Below are 15,807 nucleotides of genomic sequence, written 5' to 3'. Positions count from 1 at the left end.
TGGAGTAGAAGGGGAATAAATAAAGAGGGGGATAGGGATGTAGGCCTGAGAACAGAGAAGGGATGCAGAATGGGTTATAAATTAGTGATGGTGAGAGAGAAAAGAAACAGAAAAGTACTGTATAGTCAGAAAGAGAGGGGACATGCATTGCTAGATGTTCCCATAGACTTCCAGCCATTGAGCTAACGACTATCAATTTGAAAGCGCATCTCGGCAGAGACGCGCTGCTAAATGAATATTGAGGAAACACTGGTGGTGGTGTTCTGGGAAAGGATTTTTTAAACTTGCAACAAATGGATGTCTTTTTGTCGAGAATTTTGTTTTGCAATCAAATATTTTGTAATAGAGCGCAAAACTTTATGCATTTTATTCCATAAAAATATTTTGAGAACATTTTTTTTTATTTGAAAACAACATTTCAATTTCATTTTGTTATCAACCACCCTCCATTTTGGCCATTTTTTGAGTGTCAGTTTGGCTACAACCACTACTGTTCAGCCTTTCTTTCCGACACAAAGGAAGGATGACTGCGTGATGATGGCATCTCAGGTAAGAAGCACTGTGCTTTCTTCCGTACAACTTTTACATAGCTCCTACGATTCAGTGTCGGTTCATAACATTGTACTACATTACATAGATACATAGCGTAGAATGATAAATCATGCAATTATTATTCTCAAGCTAACCAAACGCATTTAGTTCTCGCCATTTTCAGTTGACTTAATCTAACTTTCTTTCATGGTAACTCAAAAGCATCCTTGCTTTCTATCCTTGGCACAATAAAGTCATTATATTCTACTCAATCCATAGGCTTCATTAATGCCATTCAGACTTGAAGATGATACAACAACTATGATAGCTGAGGTTCATAGATTGGTATTAATATTAGTTCAGAACCTAACATTTTAGGGTCCATACACAATCGGCTACATACTGTAGCTAGCTACACATCCATAGGCATACAGTCATTTTTATCCTCCACTACACAATAAGCAAGTAAATAGTTAGCTAGCTATGTTACTTCAGCTGCATTGCACAGCAAGGCAAGCTTACACAATTGTACATTCAATTTGCAGTAAATGCTTTAGCTAACTAGATGCTTTACATCCACTGTTTCCTAAGACGACAGCCTGGTTTGCTGCTTTTCTCAGGAGTACCTAATACATTAAACAACACAAATTACAACGTCACACTCACGTCATTACACCAGCTAACTGGCTGGCTAATGTTAGCTAGTCAGCTAACTTGCTAAATAGCGATTATCGTAAATTAACTTTATGACAAAAAATATGCACAATCCGTAATCTCTACATTAACGAACATATTCCTCTCAATTGTAAATGTTTTGCTTGACTCGTTATGTTATAATTACTTACATTTGCTTCCCCGTAATGTTTTGTCAGCCATCATTTCTGTTGAAATTCAAATTTGTCATTTGAACCACTCGATATGATTGGTCATATAAAAACCTTGGGACCCAAATGCATAATGAGTGATCTAACTCCCTCTTGTGGTGGTCTGGAGCAATGAAGCCATGACGCTGGGTACCTCTAAGTCCCGCGGTGTAAGCTCACAACTTTTAAAGGAGGAACCACTGTAGATAGAGTGGAGTAGACGAAGTATCAAGGGAATTTAGACAACTCTGTAAAAATGGTAATCAGGCGCAGCAGTATAAGGCACTGCATCACAGTGCTAGAGGCGTCACTATAGACCCGGGTTTGATCCCGGGCAGAACCAAAACCGGCCGTGATCGGGAGTCCCATAGGGTCGTCCGAGTCCCATAGTGTCGTCCGGGTTAGGGCAGGGTTTGGCCGGGGGGGCTTTACTTGGCTCATCGTGCACTAGCGACTCCTTGTGGCAGGCCGGGCGCCTGCAGGCTGACCTCAGTTGTCCGTTGTTGAACAGTGTTTCCTCCGACACATTGGTGAGGCTGGCTTCCGGGTTAAGCAGGCGGGTGTTAACCTGTTGAACCTATGGGGGCGCTGTGTCATTATTGGATAAAAAGACGTGCCCGTTTTAAGCACAATATTTTGTCACGAAAAGATGCTCGACTATGCATGGAATTGACAGCCTTGGAAAGACACAACTCTGACGTCTCCAAAACGGCAAAGATATTATCTGTGCGTGCCCCAGAACTAATGCAACAGGCGAAACCAAGATGAAGTTTCATACAGGAAATGCCCCGGATTCTGAAGGCGCTGTGTTCCAATGTTTCCTTATATGGCTGTGAATGTGCCAGGAATGAGCCTGCGCTTTCTGTCTATTCCCCGAGGTGTCTGCAGCATTGTGACGTGTTTGTAGGCATATCATTGGAAGATTGACCATAAGAGACTACATTTACCTGGTGTCCCGCCCGGTGTCCTGTGTGCGTAATCCATGCGCGTTCCATTTCTTCAGAATTGAAAGTAAACTGCCACGATGGATTTTATCGTCGATAGATATGTGAAAAACACCTTGAGGATTGATTCTAAACATCGTTTGCCATGTTTCTGTCGATATTATGGAGTTAATTTGGAAAAAGATTCGCGTTTTAATTACTTTTTTTTTCCTTACCCAAACGCGATGAACAAAACGGAGCGATTAGTCGACACAAATAATATTTTTTGTAAAAACGGAACTATGCTATCTAACAGAGTCTCCTCATTGAAAACATCTGAAGTTCTTCAAAGGTAAATGATTTTATTTGAATGCTTTTCTGTTTTTTGTGGAAAATGTTGCATGCTGAATGCTAGGCTTAATGCAATGCTAGGCTATCAATACTCTTACACAAATGCTTGTTTAGCTATGGTTCAAAAGCATATTTTGAAAATCTGAGATGACAGTGTTGTTAACAAAAGGCTAAGCTTGAGAGCAAATAGATTAATTTCATTTCATTTGCGATTTTCATGAATAGTTAACGTTGTGTTATGCTAATGAGCTTGCTGATAGATTTACACTATCCTGGATACAGGGTTTTTTCGTAGCTAAACGTGACGCAGAAAACGGAGCGATTTGTCCTAAACAAATAATCTTTCAGGAAAAACTGAACATTTGCTATCTGAGAGTCTCCTCATTGAAAACATCTGAAGTTCTTCAAAGGTAAATTATTTTATTTGAATGCTTTTCTGTTTTTTTGTGTAAATGTTGCCTGCTGAATGCTAACGCTAAATGCTACGCTAAATGCTATGTTAGCTATCAATACTGTTACACAAATGCTTGTTTTGCAATGGTTGAGAAGCATATTTTGAAAATCTGTTAACAAAAGGCTAAGCTTGAGAGCAAATAGATTAATTTAATTTGCGATTTTCATGAATCGTTAACGTTGCATTATGGTAATGAGCTTGAGGCTGTAGTCACAATACCGGATCCGGGATGGCTCGACGCAAGAAGTTAAGAAGCGCGGTTTGATGGGTCATGTTTCGGAGCATGACTTGACCTTCTCCTCCCGAGCCCGTTGGTGAGTTGCAGCGATGAGACAAGATCACAATTGGCGAGAAAAAGGGGGTAATATACAAAAAAATAAAAAACAATGTAATCTGGCTGGTGTGAGAGAGTGAGACTATGAATAATTTCGCTCCCGGTCTTCCCCACTGGTATCCAGCGGTATGACAGTAATTAGATTAACCTGCTTCCCCAGTCAATTAATATTTACACGAAACCATTAGAAGTGAGCCGTTAGGGGCAGATGGAAGAAGTTCAGTGCCATGAGCCAAGAGGCATAACATCCTACTCTACTGATAAGAACAGTAATAGGACAGTTCCAGAAAAACACGCCAGGGCTGTAGCGGGGGGTGACATGGGTGAAGCACTATGGCTACACAAACCACTCAACATCTACAGTTCACAGCCCACCCAAGACACATTGCCCTGCCTGTCGTGTTATATTTAGCACCTATAGTGTAGCTGATTGATACAGTACATGTAAGAAAAATGACTAATTAGCTCAGTGTGGGAGTACTCTTGTAAATGAACCATTTTCTCCCAGTAACAAGGTGACAAGACTCCAGGATCATCTATAAAAGGGTTAGTGTGAGTTGTCCTCAGTGCACCCACTCCTTTACTAAAAGTCTGCCTGGTTCCAGCATTTAACTGGCCTTCCTGTGTATGGTTTATGTGGGCTGCTTGCTTGCCTGTTTTGTCCTCCTCCTCCTGTAGCGAGTGTCATTGTTGAGATAATTATTTATTAAGTTGTTCATTATGCCTAGCTGTTGCTGTCTGTCGGGCCATCTGTCCCCAGCGAGGTGCTGCCTCCTCGTTCTGTTCCCCCAGGCCGCAGGGGAGAAGGGGACTGCTAGAGTACGATTCACCTTCTGCTGACGGCCACCCACCCCCAACCGCGCACCATGCACCGGGTACAGGGGCAGCGGCCCAGCGGGCACTGGGCCTTCTGTCAGCACTTTAGACCGCTGTGGTTACCTTGACAAACTTATCCCGGACACCAAGTTCAGCCTGATCACTGGTGCAAAGTCATAACCAATAGATGTAGAGAGCCGCAAAAATTATACTTATTGGGTTGCATAGGCCTACGATCTGCCTGAGAGGGAGTGACTGACCAAATATGTCCATGTCATCTGGACATAACATTAGAGTTGTTTGTTGAGTTTGTCATTAGATCCCCACTAGCTGTTACTTTAGCAGTGGTATCCAGTGAATGACTAACTAACTAACTAACACCCTTGCTTTTCTTTGCAGTTACACTCCAACTTTTCTTTTCTTACTAGCACAAACTTTACTGATAGCTACTTTGAGTAAAAATGTACTTACTATGACTGTGATACGTGGTTCTCTCACCAAGCTACATTAAAGGTTTTAGTGCGAGACTCTGACAATTAAGAAGTTTTCTACTTACCCAGAGATGAATTCACTGATAAAAAGTGTACATTATCAAGAAGGAGTGTGATGGAGTTTTGCATCAGATGACCTGGCCTCCACAATCACCCGACCTCAAAACCCAATTGAGATGGTTTGGGATGAGTTGAAGAGTGAAAGAAAAGCAGCCAACAAGTGCTCAGCATATGTGGGAACTCCTTCAAGACTGTTGGAAAAGCATTCCAGGTGAAGCTGGCTGAGAGAATGCCAAGAACGTGCAAAGCTGTCATCAAGGTGAGACGACCATGTATCACAATAAGTACATTTTTACTTTCCCCCAAACAATACCCCATTATGACAATCCAAAAACAGGTCAAGACATTTTTGCAAAAAAAAAAAAAAGATTTTAAAAAAGTATGACATTTACACAAGTATTCAGACCCTTTACTCAGTAATTTTTTGAAGCACCTTTGTTTGGCAGTAATTACAGCCTTCAGTCTTCTTGGGTATGACGCTACAAGCTTGGCACACCTGTAGTTTCTCCCATTCTTCTCTGCAGATCCTCTCAAGCTCTGTCAGGTTGGATGGGCAGCGCCGCTACACAGCTTTTTTCAGGTCTCTCCAGAGATGTTTGATCATGTTCCAGTCTGGGCTCTGGCTGGGCCACTCAAAGACATTCAAAGACTTGTCCCGAAGCACCTCCTGCGCTGTCTTGTCTGTGTGCTTAGGGTCATTGTCCTGTTGGAAGCTGAACCTTCGCCCCAACTCTTGAAGGAGTTCCTACATATGCTGAACACTTGTTGGCTGCTTTTCCTTCACTCTGAATGATGGTCCCACTAGGCACAAAGCAGATGCAATGGCGTATTGCTGCAGAATGTTTTCGTAGCCATGCTGGTTAACTGTGCCTTGAATTCTAAATAAATCACTGACAGTGAAGCACCCCTACACCTCCTCATCCATGTTTCACGGTGGGAGCCAGATCATCCGTTCACCTACTCTGCGTCTCACAAACACACAGCGGGTGGAACCAAAAATGTTGATGTCAGATGTCCGCCGGTCTAATGTCCATTTCTCGTGTTTCTTGGACCAAGCAAGTCTCTTCTTCTTGTTGGTGTCCTTTAGTAATTGTTTCTTTGCAGCGATTCACACAGTCTCCTCTGAACAGTTGATGTTGAGATGTGTCTGTTACTTGAACTCTGAAGCATTTATTTGGGCTGCAATTTCTGAGGCTGGTAACTCTAAATGAACTTATCCTCTGCAGCAGATGTAACTATGGGTCTTCCTTTCCTGTGGCGGTCCTCATGAAAGCCAGTTTCATCATAGCGCTTGATGGTTTTTGTACTGCACTCAAAGTTCTTGACATTTTCCAGATTGACTGACCTTCATGTCTTAAAGTAATGATGGACTGCCATTTCAATTAAATTCAATTTCAATTCAATTCAATTCAATTCAAGGGCTTTATTGGCATGGGAAACATGTGTTAACATTGCCAAAGCAAGTGAGGTAGACAACATACAAAGTGAATATATAAAGTGAAAAACAACAAAAATTAACAGTAAACATTACACATACAGAAGTTTCAAAACAGTAAAGACATTACAAATGTCATATTATATATATATATACAATGTACAAATAGTTAAAGGACACAAGATAAAATGAATAAGCATAAATATGGGTTGTATTTACAATGGTGTTTGTTCTTCACTGGTTGCCCTTTTCTCGTGGCAACAGGTCACAAATCTTGCTGTTGTGATGGCACACTGTGGAATTTCACCCAAAAGATATGGGAGTTTTTCAAAATTGGATTTGTTTTCGAATTCTTTGTGGATCTGTGTAATCTGGGGAAATATGTCTCTCTAATATGGTCATACATTGGGCAGGAGGTTAGGAAGTGCAGCTCAGTTTCCACCTCATTTTGTGGGCAGTGAGCACATAGCCTGTCTTCTCTTGAGAGCCATGTCTGCCTACGGCGGCCTTTCTCAATAGCAAGGCTATGCTCACTGAGTCTGTACATAGTCAAAGCTTTCCTTAATTTTGGGTCAGTCACAGTGGTCAGGTATTCTGCTGCTGTGTACTCTCTGTGTAGGGCCAAATAGCATTCTAGTTTGCTCTGTTTTTTTGTTAATTCTTTCCAATGTGTTAAGTAATTATCTTTTTGTTTTCTCATGATTTGGTTGGGTCTAATTGTGCTGTTGTCCTGGGGCTCTGTAGGGTGTGTTTGTGTTTGTGAACAGAGCCCCAGGACCAGCTTGCTTAGGGACTCTTCTCCAGGTTCATCTCTCTGTAGGTGATGGCTTTGTTATGGAAGGTTTGTGAATCGCTTCCTTTTAGGTGGTTGTAGAATTTAACGGCTCTTTTCTGGATTTTGATAATTAGTGGGTATCGGCCTAATTCTGCTCTGCATGCATTATTTGGTGTTTTACGTTGTACACGGAGGATATTTTTGCAGAATTCTGCGTGCAGAGTCTCAATTTGGTGTTTGTCCCATTTTGTGAAGTCTTGGTTGGTGGCGGACCCCAGACCTCACAACCATAAAGGGCAATGGGCTCTATGACTGATTCAAGTATTTTTAGCCAAATCCTAATTGGTATGTTGAAATGTATGTTTCTTTTGATAGCATAGAATGCCCTTCTTGCCTTGTCTCTCAGATCGTTCACAGCTTTGTGGAAGTTACCTGTGGCGCTGATGTTTAGGCCAAGGTATGTATAGTTTTTGTGTGCTCTAGGGCAACAGTGTCTAGATGGAATTTGTATTTGTGGTCCTGGTGACTGGACCTTTTTGGAACACCATTATTTTGGTCTTACTGAGATTTACTGTCAGGGCCCAGGTCTGACAGAATCTGTGCATAAGATCTAGGTGCTGCTGTAGGCCCTCCTTGGTTGGTGACAGAAGCACCAGATCATCAGCAAACAGCAGACATTTGACTTGGATTCTAGCAGGGGAGGCCGGGTGCTGCAGACTTTTCTAGTGCCCGCGCCAATTCGTTGATATATATGTTGAAGAGGGTGGGGCTTAAGCTGCATCCCTGTCTAACCCCACGACCCTGTGTGAAGAAATGTGTGTGTTTTTGCCAATTTTAACCGCACACTTGTTGTTTGTGTACATGGATTTTATAATGTCGTATGTTTTACCCCAACACCACTTTCCATCAGTTTGTATAGCAGACCCTCATGCCAGATTGAGTCGAAGGCTTTTTTGAAATCAACAAAGCATGAGAAGACTTTGCCTTTGTTTTGGTTTGTTTGGTTGTCAATTAGGGTGTGCAGGGTGAATACATGGTCTGTTGTACGGTAATTTGGTAAAAAGCCCATTTGACATTTGCTCAGTACATTGTTTTCATTGAGGAAATGTACGAGTCTGCTGTTAATAATAATGCAGAGGATTTTCCCAAGGTTACTGTTGACACATATTCCACGGTAGTTATTGGGGTCAAATTTGTCTCCACTTTTGTGGATTGGGGTGATCAGTCCTTGGTTCCAAATATTGGGGAAGATGCCAGAGCTAAGTATGATGTTAAAGAGTTTTAGTATAGCCAATTGGAATTTGTTGTCTGTATATTTGATCATTTCATTGAGGATACCATCGACACCACAGGCCTTTTTGGGTTGAAGGGTTTTTATTTTGTCCTGTAACTCATTCAATGTAATTGGAGAATCCAGTGGGTTCTGGTAGTCTTTAATAGTTGATTCTAAGATCTGTATTTGATCATGTATATGTTTTTGCTCTTTGTTCTTTGTTATAGAACCAAAAAGATTGGAGAAGTGGTTTACCCATACATCTCCATTTTGGATAGATAATTCTTCGTGTTGTTGTTTGTTTAGTGTTCTCCAATTTTCCCAGAAGTGGTTAGAGTCTATGGATTCTTCAATTGCATTGAGCTGATTTCTGACATGCTGTTCCTTCTTTTTCCGTAGTGTATTTCTGTATTGTTTTAGTGATTCACCATAGTGAAGGCGTAGACTCATTTCTCTTTGCGTATTTGGGGCTGTTCTTGCCATAATATGGACTTGGTCTTTTACCAAATAAGGCTATCTTCTGTATACCAACCCTACCTTGTCACAACACAACTGATGGGCTCAAACGCATTAATAAGGAGAGAAATTCCACAAATTAACTTAAGGCACACCTGTTCATTTAAATTGATTCCAGGTGACTACCTCATGAAGCTGGTTGAGAGAATGCCAAGATTGTGCAAAGCTGTCATCAAGGCAAAAAGGTGGATACTTTGAAGAATCTCAAATATATAATGTATTTTAATTTGTATTGTAACACTTTTTGGTTACTACATTATTCCATGTGTTAGTTAATAGTTGTGATGTCTTCACTATTATTCTACAATGTAGAAAAAAGTACAAATAAAGAAAACCCCAGAAATGAGTAGGTGTGACAACTTTTGACTGGTACTGTATATGCTGATTAGATAAGTATTCAACCCCGAGTCAATACATGCTAAAATCACCTTTGGCCACGATTACAGCAGTGATTCTGTCTGGGTAAGTCTCTAAGTGCTTTGCACATCTGGATTGTACAATATTAGGCTATTATATTCTTTAAACAATTATTCAAGCTCTGGCAAGTTGATCATTGCTACAGACATTTTCAAGACTTGACCGATTTTCATGCTGGTTTAAGTAAAAAACAAACTGCAACTCCAGTGTATTTGGCCTTGATTTTTAGGTTATTGTATCGCTGAAAGGTGAATTTGTCTCCCAGTGTCTGTTGGAATGCAGAATGAAGTTTTCCTCTTGAATTTTGCCTGTGTTTAGCTCTATTCCGTACATTTTTGTACAAAAAAACTCCCTAGTCCTTGATGATGACAAGCATACTCATAACATGATGTAGCCACCACCACGCTTTAAAACATGAAGAGTGGTACTCAGTGATGTGTTATGTTTGCCCCAAATATAACGCTTTGTATTCAGGACAAAAAGTGAATTTCTGGCCTCCCGAGTGGTGCAGCGGTCTGTCACTGCATTGCACTGCTAGAGGCGTCACTACAGATGAGAGTTCGATCCTGGGCTGTATCACAACCGGCCGTGATCGGAAGTCCCATAGGGCGGAGTACAATTGGCCCAGCGTTGTCCGGGTTAGCGGAGGGTTTGGCCGGGGGAGCATTACTTGGGCTCATCGCACTCTAGCAATTCCTTGTGGCAGGCCGGGCGGCTGTAGGCTGACCTCGGTCATCAGTTGAACACTGTTTCCTCCGTAACATTGGTGCAGCTGGCGTCCGGGTTAAGCGGGCGGATGTTATTAAGCCCGGTTTGATGGGTCATGTTTCGGAGGACGCAGCGATGAGACAAAATCGAAATTGGGGAGAAAAAGCATTTTTGGGGGGTGGTATCACTTTAGTGCCTTATTGCAAACAGGATGCATGTTTTGGAATATTTTTATTCTGTACAGGCTTCCTATTTTTCTCTCTGTCATTTAAGTTAGTATTGTGGAGTAACTACATTGTTGGGTGCCTGTATGTTTGTAGTGTCTGGGTGTATTGATTCACCATCCAAAGTGTAATTAGTAATGTACCATGCCTTAAGGGATATTCAATGTCTGCTTTTTTTAACCCATAGACCAATTTGTTCCCTTCTTTGCGAACCATTAGATAAGCTCCCTGGTCTTTGTGGTTGAATCCGTGCTTGAAATTCACACAGAGTGAGTCCATTCAACTTATTGTGACTTGTTAAGCACAATTTTATTTAGGCTTAACATAACAAAAGGGTTTAATACTTATTGACTCAAGAAATTCAGCTTTTCATTTTTCATTAACTTGTAAAAATGTCGATGTAGATCAGTGGCACAACATCTCAATTTAATCCATTTAAAATTCAGACAAACAACAAAATGTGGAAAGGTGGTGTGAATACTTTCTGAAGACATTGTATGTGAGCACACAGTGCCTTCGGTGAGGGGGGGGCAGGACTCTACAAGGAAGTGGCTACCAGAAGAAGAGCAGAGAGATGCTAAGAGAGCCTAGGCCGTCCTCCTTTGGGATGACATGCCATTATGCTGAATGGGGAACACACGAGTCATTCAGGTTGTCCCACGCCAGCCTGGCCAGGAGCCAGCGCACTTATCTCAATCTAATCCTGCACAATGATGCAGCACAGAGCACCTCTTAATTATGGGCAGAGGCACTCTTCTCTCACAACACAGACAAAAGCGCATGCACACGTGCACACACAAATGTGCACACACACACGCACAAACGCTAATGCGCATGACACACACAACAACCAGAAACAAACAAACGGATACATCAAAAAAACATGCATCTTATTCATCACAAGCGTACCGCATACAGATACAGGAGCCTTTGAGCGAGAGCTGCTGCTACGGCATCTCAAACAGCAAATGCATAGGCAACGGAAGGCAGGCTTCATCAACATGTCACACACCTCTTTGCAATGAGCTGGAGGCAGTATGCATTTTGGAAACATACAGTTTACTTAATTGTTTGAAACCTGAATGTTTTACTACATATTATGGAGGCATGTCTTTACCTTGCTTCAAAGTAGCCTAGCAAAAATCAGACCCATAATCGGAAGGTATTAGCCAAAGGCACAATCCTAGTCATATAAGCAGCCCATGCTACTTGTTGCCTATCAGATCTCCCCCTCTTTCTACATTTCTAGGATATTTTCCTCTCGGTCACATGTGCTTTAGACTGTTTTTTCCCACTAATTGCATTATGGAACAAACATTTGCACGTAGCCTACTGCCTTGTGTGCGTTGTTGCACTTATAATGTGAAGAAATAATAGTTCATCAACATTTTAATATAATTATTCTGATCTGTTGCATCAGACTCATTTCTTTTCCATTTTTAAAATTGTAGCCTCGGCCTACTGGTTGCATAAATGTGGGATCTATCGTCCCACAACTGTCCCAGAGTCTGTTTGAAATAGGCTATTTCTTCCTTGTCAAGCTGACCAATGAAATAGGTAAACTTTTCTACTATGGGGGATAGTAGAGTGACATAGACTAGTGATTTTGCTGTTCGTTCCTCGTCTTGTTGGGCGAGGAAAAGTAAATGTGAACAGTTATTTCAGCATCTTCAAAGTGCAGAATTCAGTAAGACTGGCCGCACATCCTTGCATCCTCGACTTGCTGTTAAAAAAAAAAAAGATTACCGTAATCTAAATGTGATTTGTCATTCTGAGCACCGCGGATGGACGCCTTAATCAGTTTACTCACCCAATGCACATGGGTCCGGTCAATTTCTCAAATTGTTCAGCACCACATTTTCCTAACGAAATCCTGGTGTGCACATACCTAGAGACATCAATATGAAAAGCAATGTTTTCAGATACAACAATTCACCAACCTCAGAAGTGGTTGTATTCCAAAAGTTTGGAGGTATTTCAGAGGTTGTTTGTATCCCTGTACTTGCCTGTGTATGGTTGCAAGTCTGAACCAGGCAAAAAGATGTACGTTCGTGGGAAACCAATGAGGATCAAGGAATTATCCACACACATACGGTCCTAGTAATCACCCCAGACAGGTACCCCAACCAACCACAAACAATGAAAAGCATCCAGATTATGCACGCGGTGGCCACCTGGTCTGTGAACCTCAAAGAGCATGTGCTTGCTTCTCAGATGGTGTATGTGCCCATAGTGTTCTAACGCCCTGGACCAGAGCTATAATCTGTCCCAAGCTCTGTTCCAGGGCGTACCTATTAGCTAGCTAGCTCTGGTCCGCACTAGCTCTGGTCTGCAATAATTAGCTCTGATCCAGGGCGTAGCTAGAAGTTAGTGCGGACCAGAGCTAGCTAGCTACACCCTAGAGCAGAGTTAGTGCAGAACAGAGCTAGATAGCTACAAGCTACACCCTGGACCAGAGCTAGTGTGGACCAGAGCTAGATAGCTACTAGCTATGCCCTGGACCAGAGTTAGTGACATATTACAGCTCTGGTCCAGGGTGTTGGAGCACTGCATATGCACATACCAACAGGAGCTTTCATCCATCCCTGCCTGCTACTGCCCTATGGGTACACTCTACAAGGCAGCCCACTGTCTGTTCATTCCTCTCAAAATTCCACCTGATATACGCACGCACGCTGTTAGTGGACGCAAGGAGGCTGTTAAGTAACAAACCACGATCGCAGAACTCAACGCGAAACAATAGCAGAACCTGGGTAAACCAATCATGGAAGACAAGGGCCACAATATGAGCCATAGGGAAAGTGAGCGATTCATACTACCATTCCTAATGCAACCGGTGCAACTAGCAGAGATGTATGTGGCTGTGTTAGAGCATAGTGCACCTAGATCAGACTGGAGAGGTCAGCTAGTGCATAACCTCCGTGGCTCAGCTGACAGGACAAGGAGGGGGGGGGGGCAAAGGCTGACAGATCAGGGTCAAGGGTGAAAAGCAGGGTTCAGGAGGTGCAGTGACTGGGGGGTTAAGTAGTGCCCTAACGCCAGGGCCTAACTGGCATGCCATGCTTCAGGTGCAGGGGACATTCTCTATGGTACGGTACTGTATAGTATAATGCAGGGAGCATTCTCCAGTAGTCCACAAAGCAGGAAACACAACAACACACATACAAGTCCAGATCAAACACCACTCACTTAGCGGCCTGCGTGACAACATGACCGTGCTCCCGCAACCTCTGCCCTGCAAACAAAACACACCAATATCTTGGGATCAATGTCAGCAAACCTGGAATAGGGGGGAATCAGGGGTGGATAACATGGCAGCTTAACAGCCTGCATATAGTGCACTAGATACCAAATGTTAAAAAATATTTTTAAAACTGTGCACCCTTCTGGTAGATATTATTGATGTAGGGCCAGGAGTTAGTCCTGTTGATGTAGGACCGGGAGTTAGTCCTGAGCATGATGGCCTCCTGATCGGTTGACAAGGACAAGAAGAAAGTTCTGGCTTCCTTCACATAACCTTCATCTGATCCAGTATAGATGAGTACCAATGCCCTGACTGCAGGCCTGTACGTCTCCCTCTAAGTTCCACCTGCCATACTTAGCGCCCTCCTGTGTTTACAAGGTCCTGGACGTTGGAGGGGCCTCCTGCAGTAAGGGGCAGCTGCTGCAGCACCACAGCAGGCTGATAGAGGGACGCCTCTGCCAGTAAAAGTTGATGGTCACAGTAAAAATCACAGTAAAAACACTATTTCCCTTTTCAGGGCCCTAATAACCCTGCCTCCGTCCAGACCGCACATGAACATGCAGATCGGGCAGACGCCACAGGGTCCCACCCCACACATTACATCAGGCTTAATGGTGTGTATGATCCTCGTCCCCTCCCCACTCAGTGTCAGGAGCCCAAAAGGAGTTACGGTTAAGGAGCCGTGGTCTGGGCACAGGCGAGAACTCATTTTATCACCTTCGCATACACTCTGGGAGAAGTAGGACAAACCCAAAACCATAAAGCTGAGCTGGGATATACAGATAGAGGGACAGCAGAAAGAGGTGGAGGGAGAAGAAGCGGGGAGGAAAATTGAAAAAAAAAAGGGGGGGGGGATTACAAAAAGAGGGGAAAGGGGAGGGAGGTCTAAAGAGGACAGGCCAGCACCATAAAGATGAGGAAGGATATACAGATGGAGGGACAGCTGAAAGAGGAGGAAGTAGGAAGACATTTAAAAAGAGGGGAGTGTAAGTAGGGCAGAAAGATTACTTTCTGCAGTGCTTTACCATTAGTCAGAGGTAGAGGTAGATCTGGAATTGGGGACGAGACAGAGACCTAATTTAGCTGGTTGTAGATCTGGACAGAGAAGGAACAATCTTGGCTTAAAATGAGAGTTGAGTATGCAGTTTTCACTCTTGAATTGCATACCTTAAATTTCAAAACTTTTCGTCCCTCAAACAAACTTCTAGGCCTAACAACACCGACCATGCACCAGATTTGCCTGTTCTTGCTGTGAGATGTTACCCCACTCTTCCAACAAGACACCTGCAAGTTCCAGGAAATTTCTGGGTGGGGAATGGCCCTAGCCCTTCCAACAGGTCCCAGATGTGCTCAAAGGGATTGAGATCCGGGGTCTTCGCTGCCCATGGCAGAACACTGACATACCTGTCTTGCAGAAATCACACACAGAACGAGCAGTATGGCTGGTGGCATTGTCATGCTGGAGGGGTCATGTCAGGATGAGCCTGCAGGAAGGGTACCACATGAGGGAGGAGGATGTCTTCCCTGTAACACACAACGTTGAGATTGCCTGCAATGACAACAAGCTCAGTCCGATGATGCTGTGACACACCGCCCCAGACCATGATAGACCCTCCACCTCCAAATCGATCCCGCTCCAGAGTACAGGCCTCGGTGTAACACTCATTCCTTTAACAATAAACGCACATCCGACCATCACCCCTAGTGAGACAAAACCGCGACTCGTCAGTGAAGAGCACTTTTTGCCAGTCCTGCCTGGTCCAGCAACGGTGGGTTTGTGCCCATAGGCGTGATGTCTGGTGAGGATCTGCCTTACAACATGCCAACATGCCTACAAGCCCTCAGTCCAGCCTCTCACGTGGTCTGCCAGTGCGAGGACGATCAGCTGTCTGTCCTGTCTCCCTGTAGCGCTGTCTTAGGCGTCTCGCAGTACGGAGATTGCAATTTATTGCCCATGCCACATCTGCAGTCCTCATGCCTCCTTGCAGCATGCCTAAGGCACATTTACACAGATGAGCAGGGACCCTGGGCATCTTTCTTTTGGTGTTTTTCAGAGTCAGTAGAAAGGCCTCTTTTGTGTCCTCAGTTTTCATAACTGTGACCTTAATTGCCTAACAACGTAAGCTATTTATGTCTTAACGACCGTTCCACAGGTGCACGTTCATTAATTGTTTGTGGTTCATTGAACAAGCATGGGAAACAGTGTTTAAAACCTTTATAATAAAGATCTCTGAAGTTATTTGAATTTTTACGAATTATCTTTGAAAGACAGGGTCCTGAAAAAGGGACATTTCTTTCTTGCTGAGTTTAGATTCATATACCTTTGATAAAAATGTGTCCCATTCAAGCATTTGGTCGTCATTGTAAATAACAATTTGTTCTTAACTGACTT

General features: G+C 43.1%; 1 protein-coding gene across 5 annotated transcripts in view; it reads right to left on the bottom strand.

Moving 5' to 3' along the window:
- LOC115139703 (serine-rich coiled-coil domain-containing protein 1-like) overlaps window positions 1-15,807 on the bottom strand; it is a 114,286-nt gene that overhangs the window by 54,535 nt on the left and 43,944 nt on the right. The window contains exon 11 of one of the 5 annotated variants that reach the window (XM_029677382.2): window positions 8,350-13,406. The exons of the other annotated variants lie outside the window; for them this stretch is intronic. Within the exon in view, the coding sequence (XP_029533242.2) occupies window positions 13,236-13,406 (171 nt within the window). The 3' untranslated portion in view covers window positions 8,350-13,235. Of the gene's footprint in view, window positions 1-8,349; window positions 13,407-15,807 lie in introns of those variants that run through there. 5 annotated transcript variants of the gene reach the window in all.

Source organism: Oncorhynchus nerka, linkage group LG13, assembly GCF_034236695.1.
Source record: "Oncorhynchus nerka isolate Pitt River linkage group LG13, Oner_Uvic_2.0, whole genome shotgun sequence".
Lineage (NCBI taxonomy): Eukaryota > Metazoa > Chordata > Actinopteri > Salmoniformes > Salmonidae > Oncorhynchus > Oncorhynchus nerka.
This window is presented reverse-complemented; position numbering and strand designations above follow the sequence as displayed.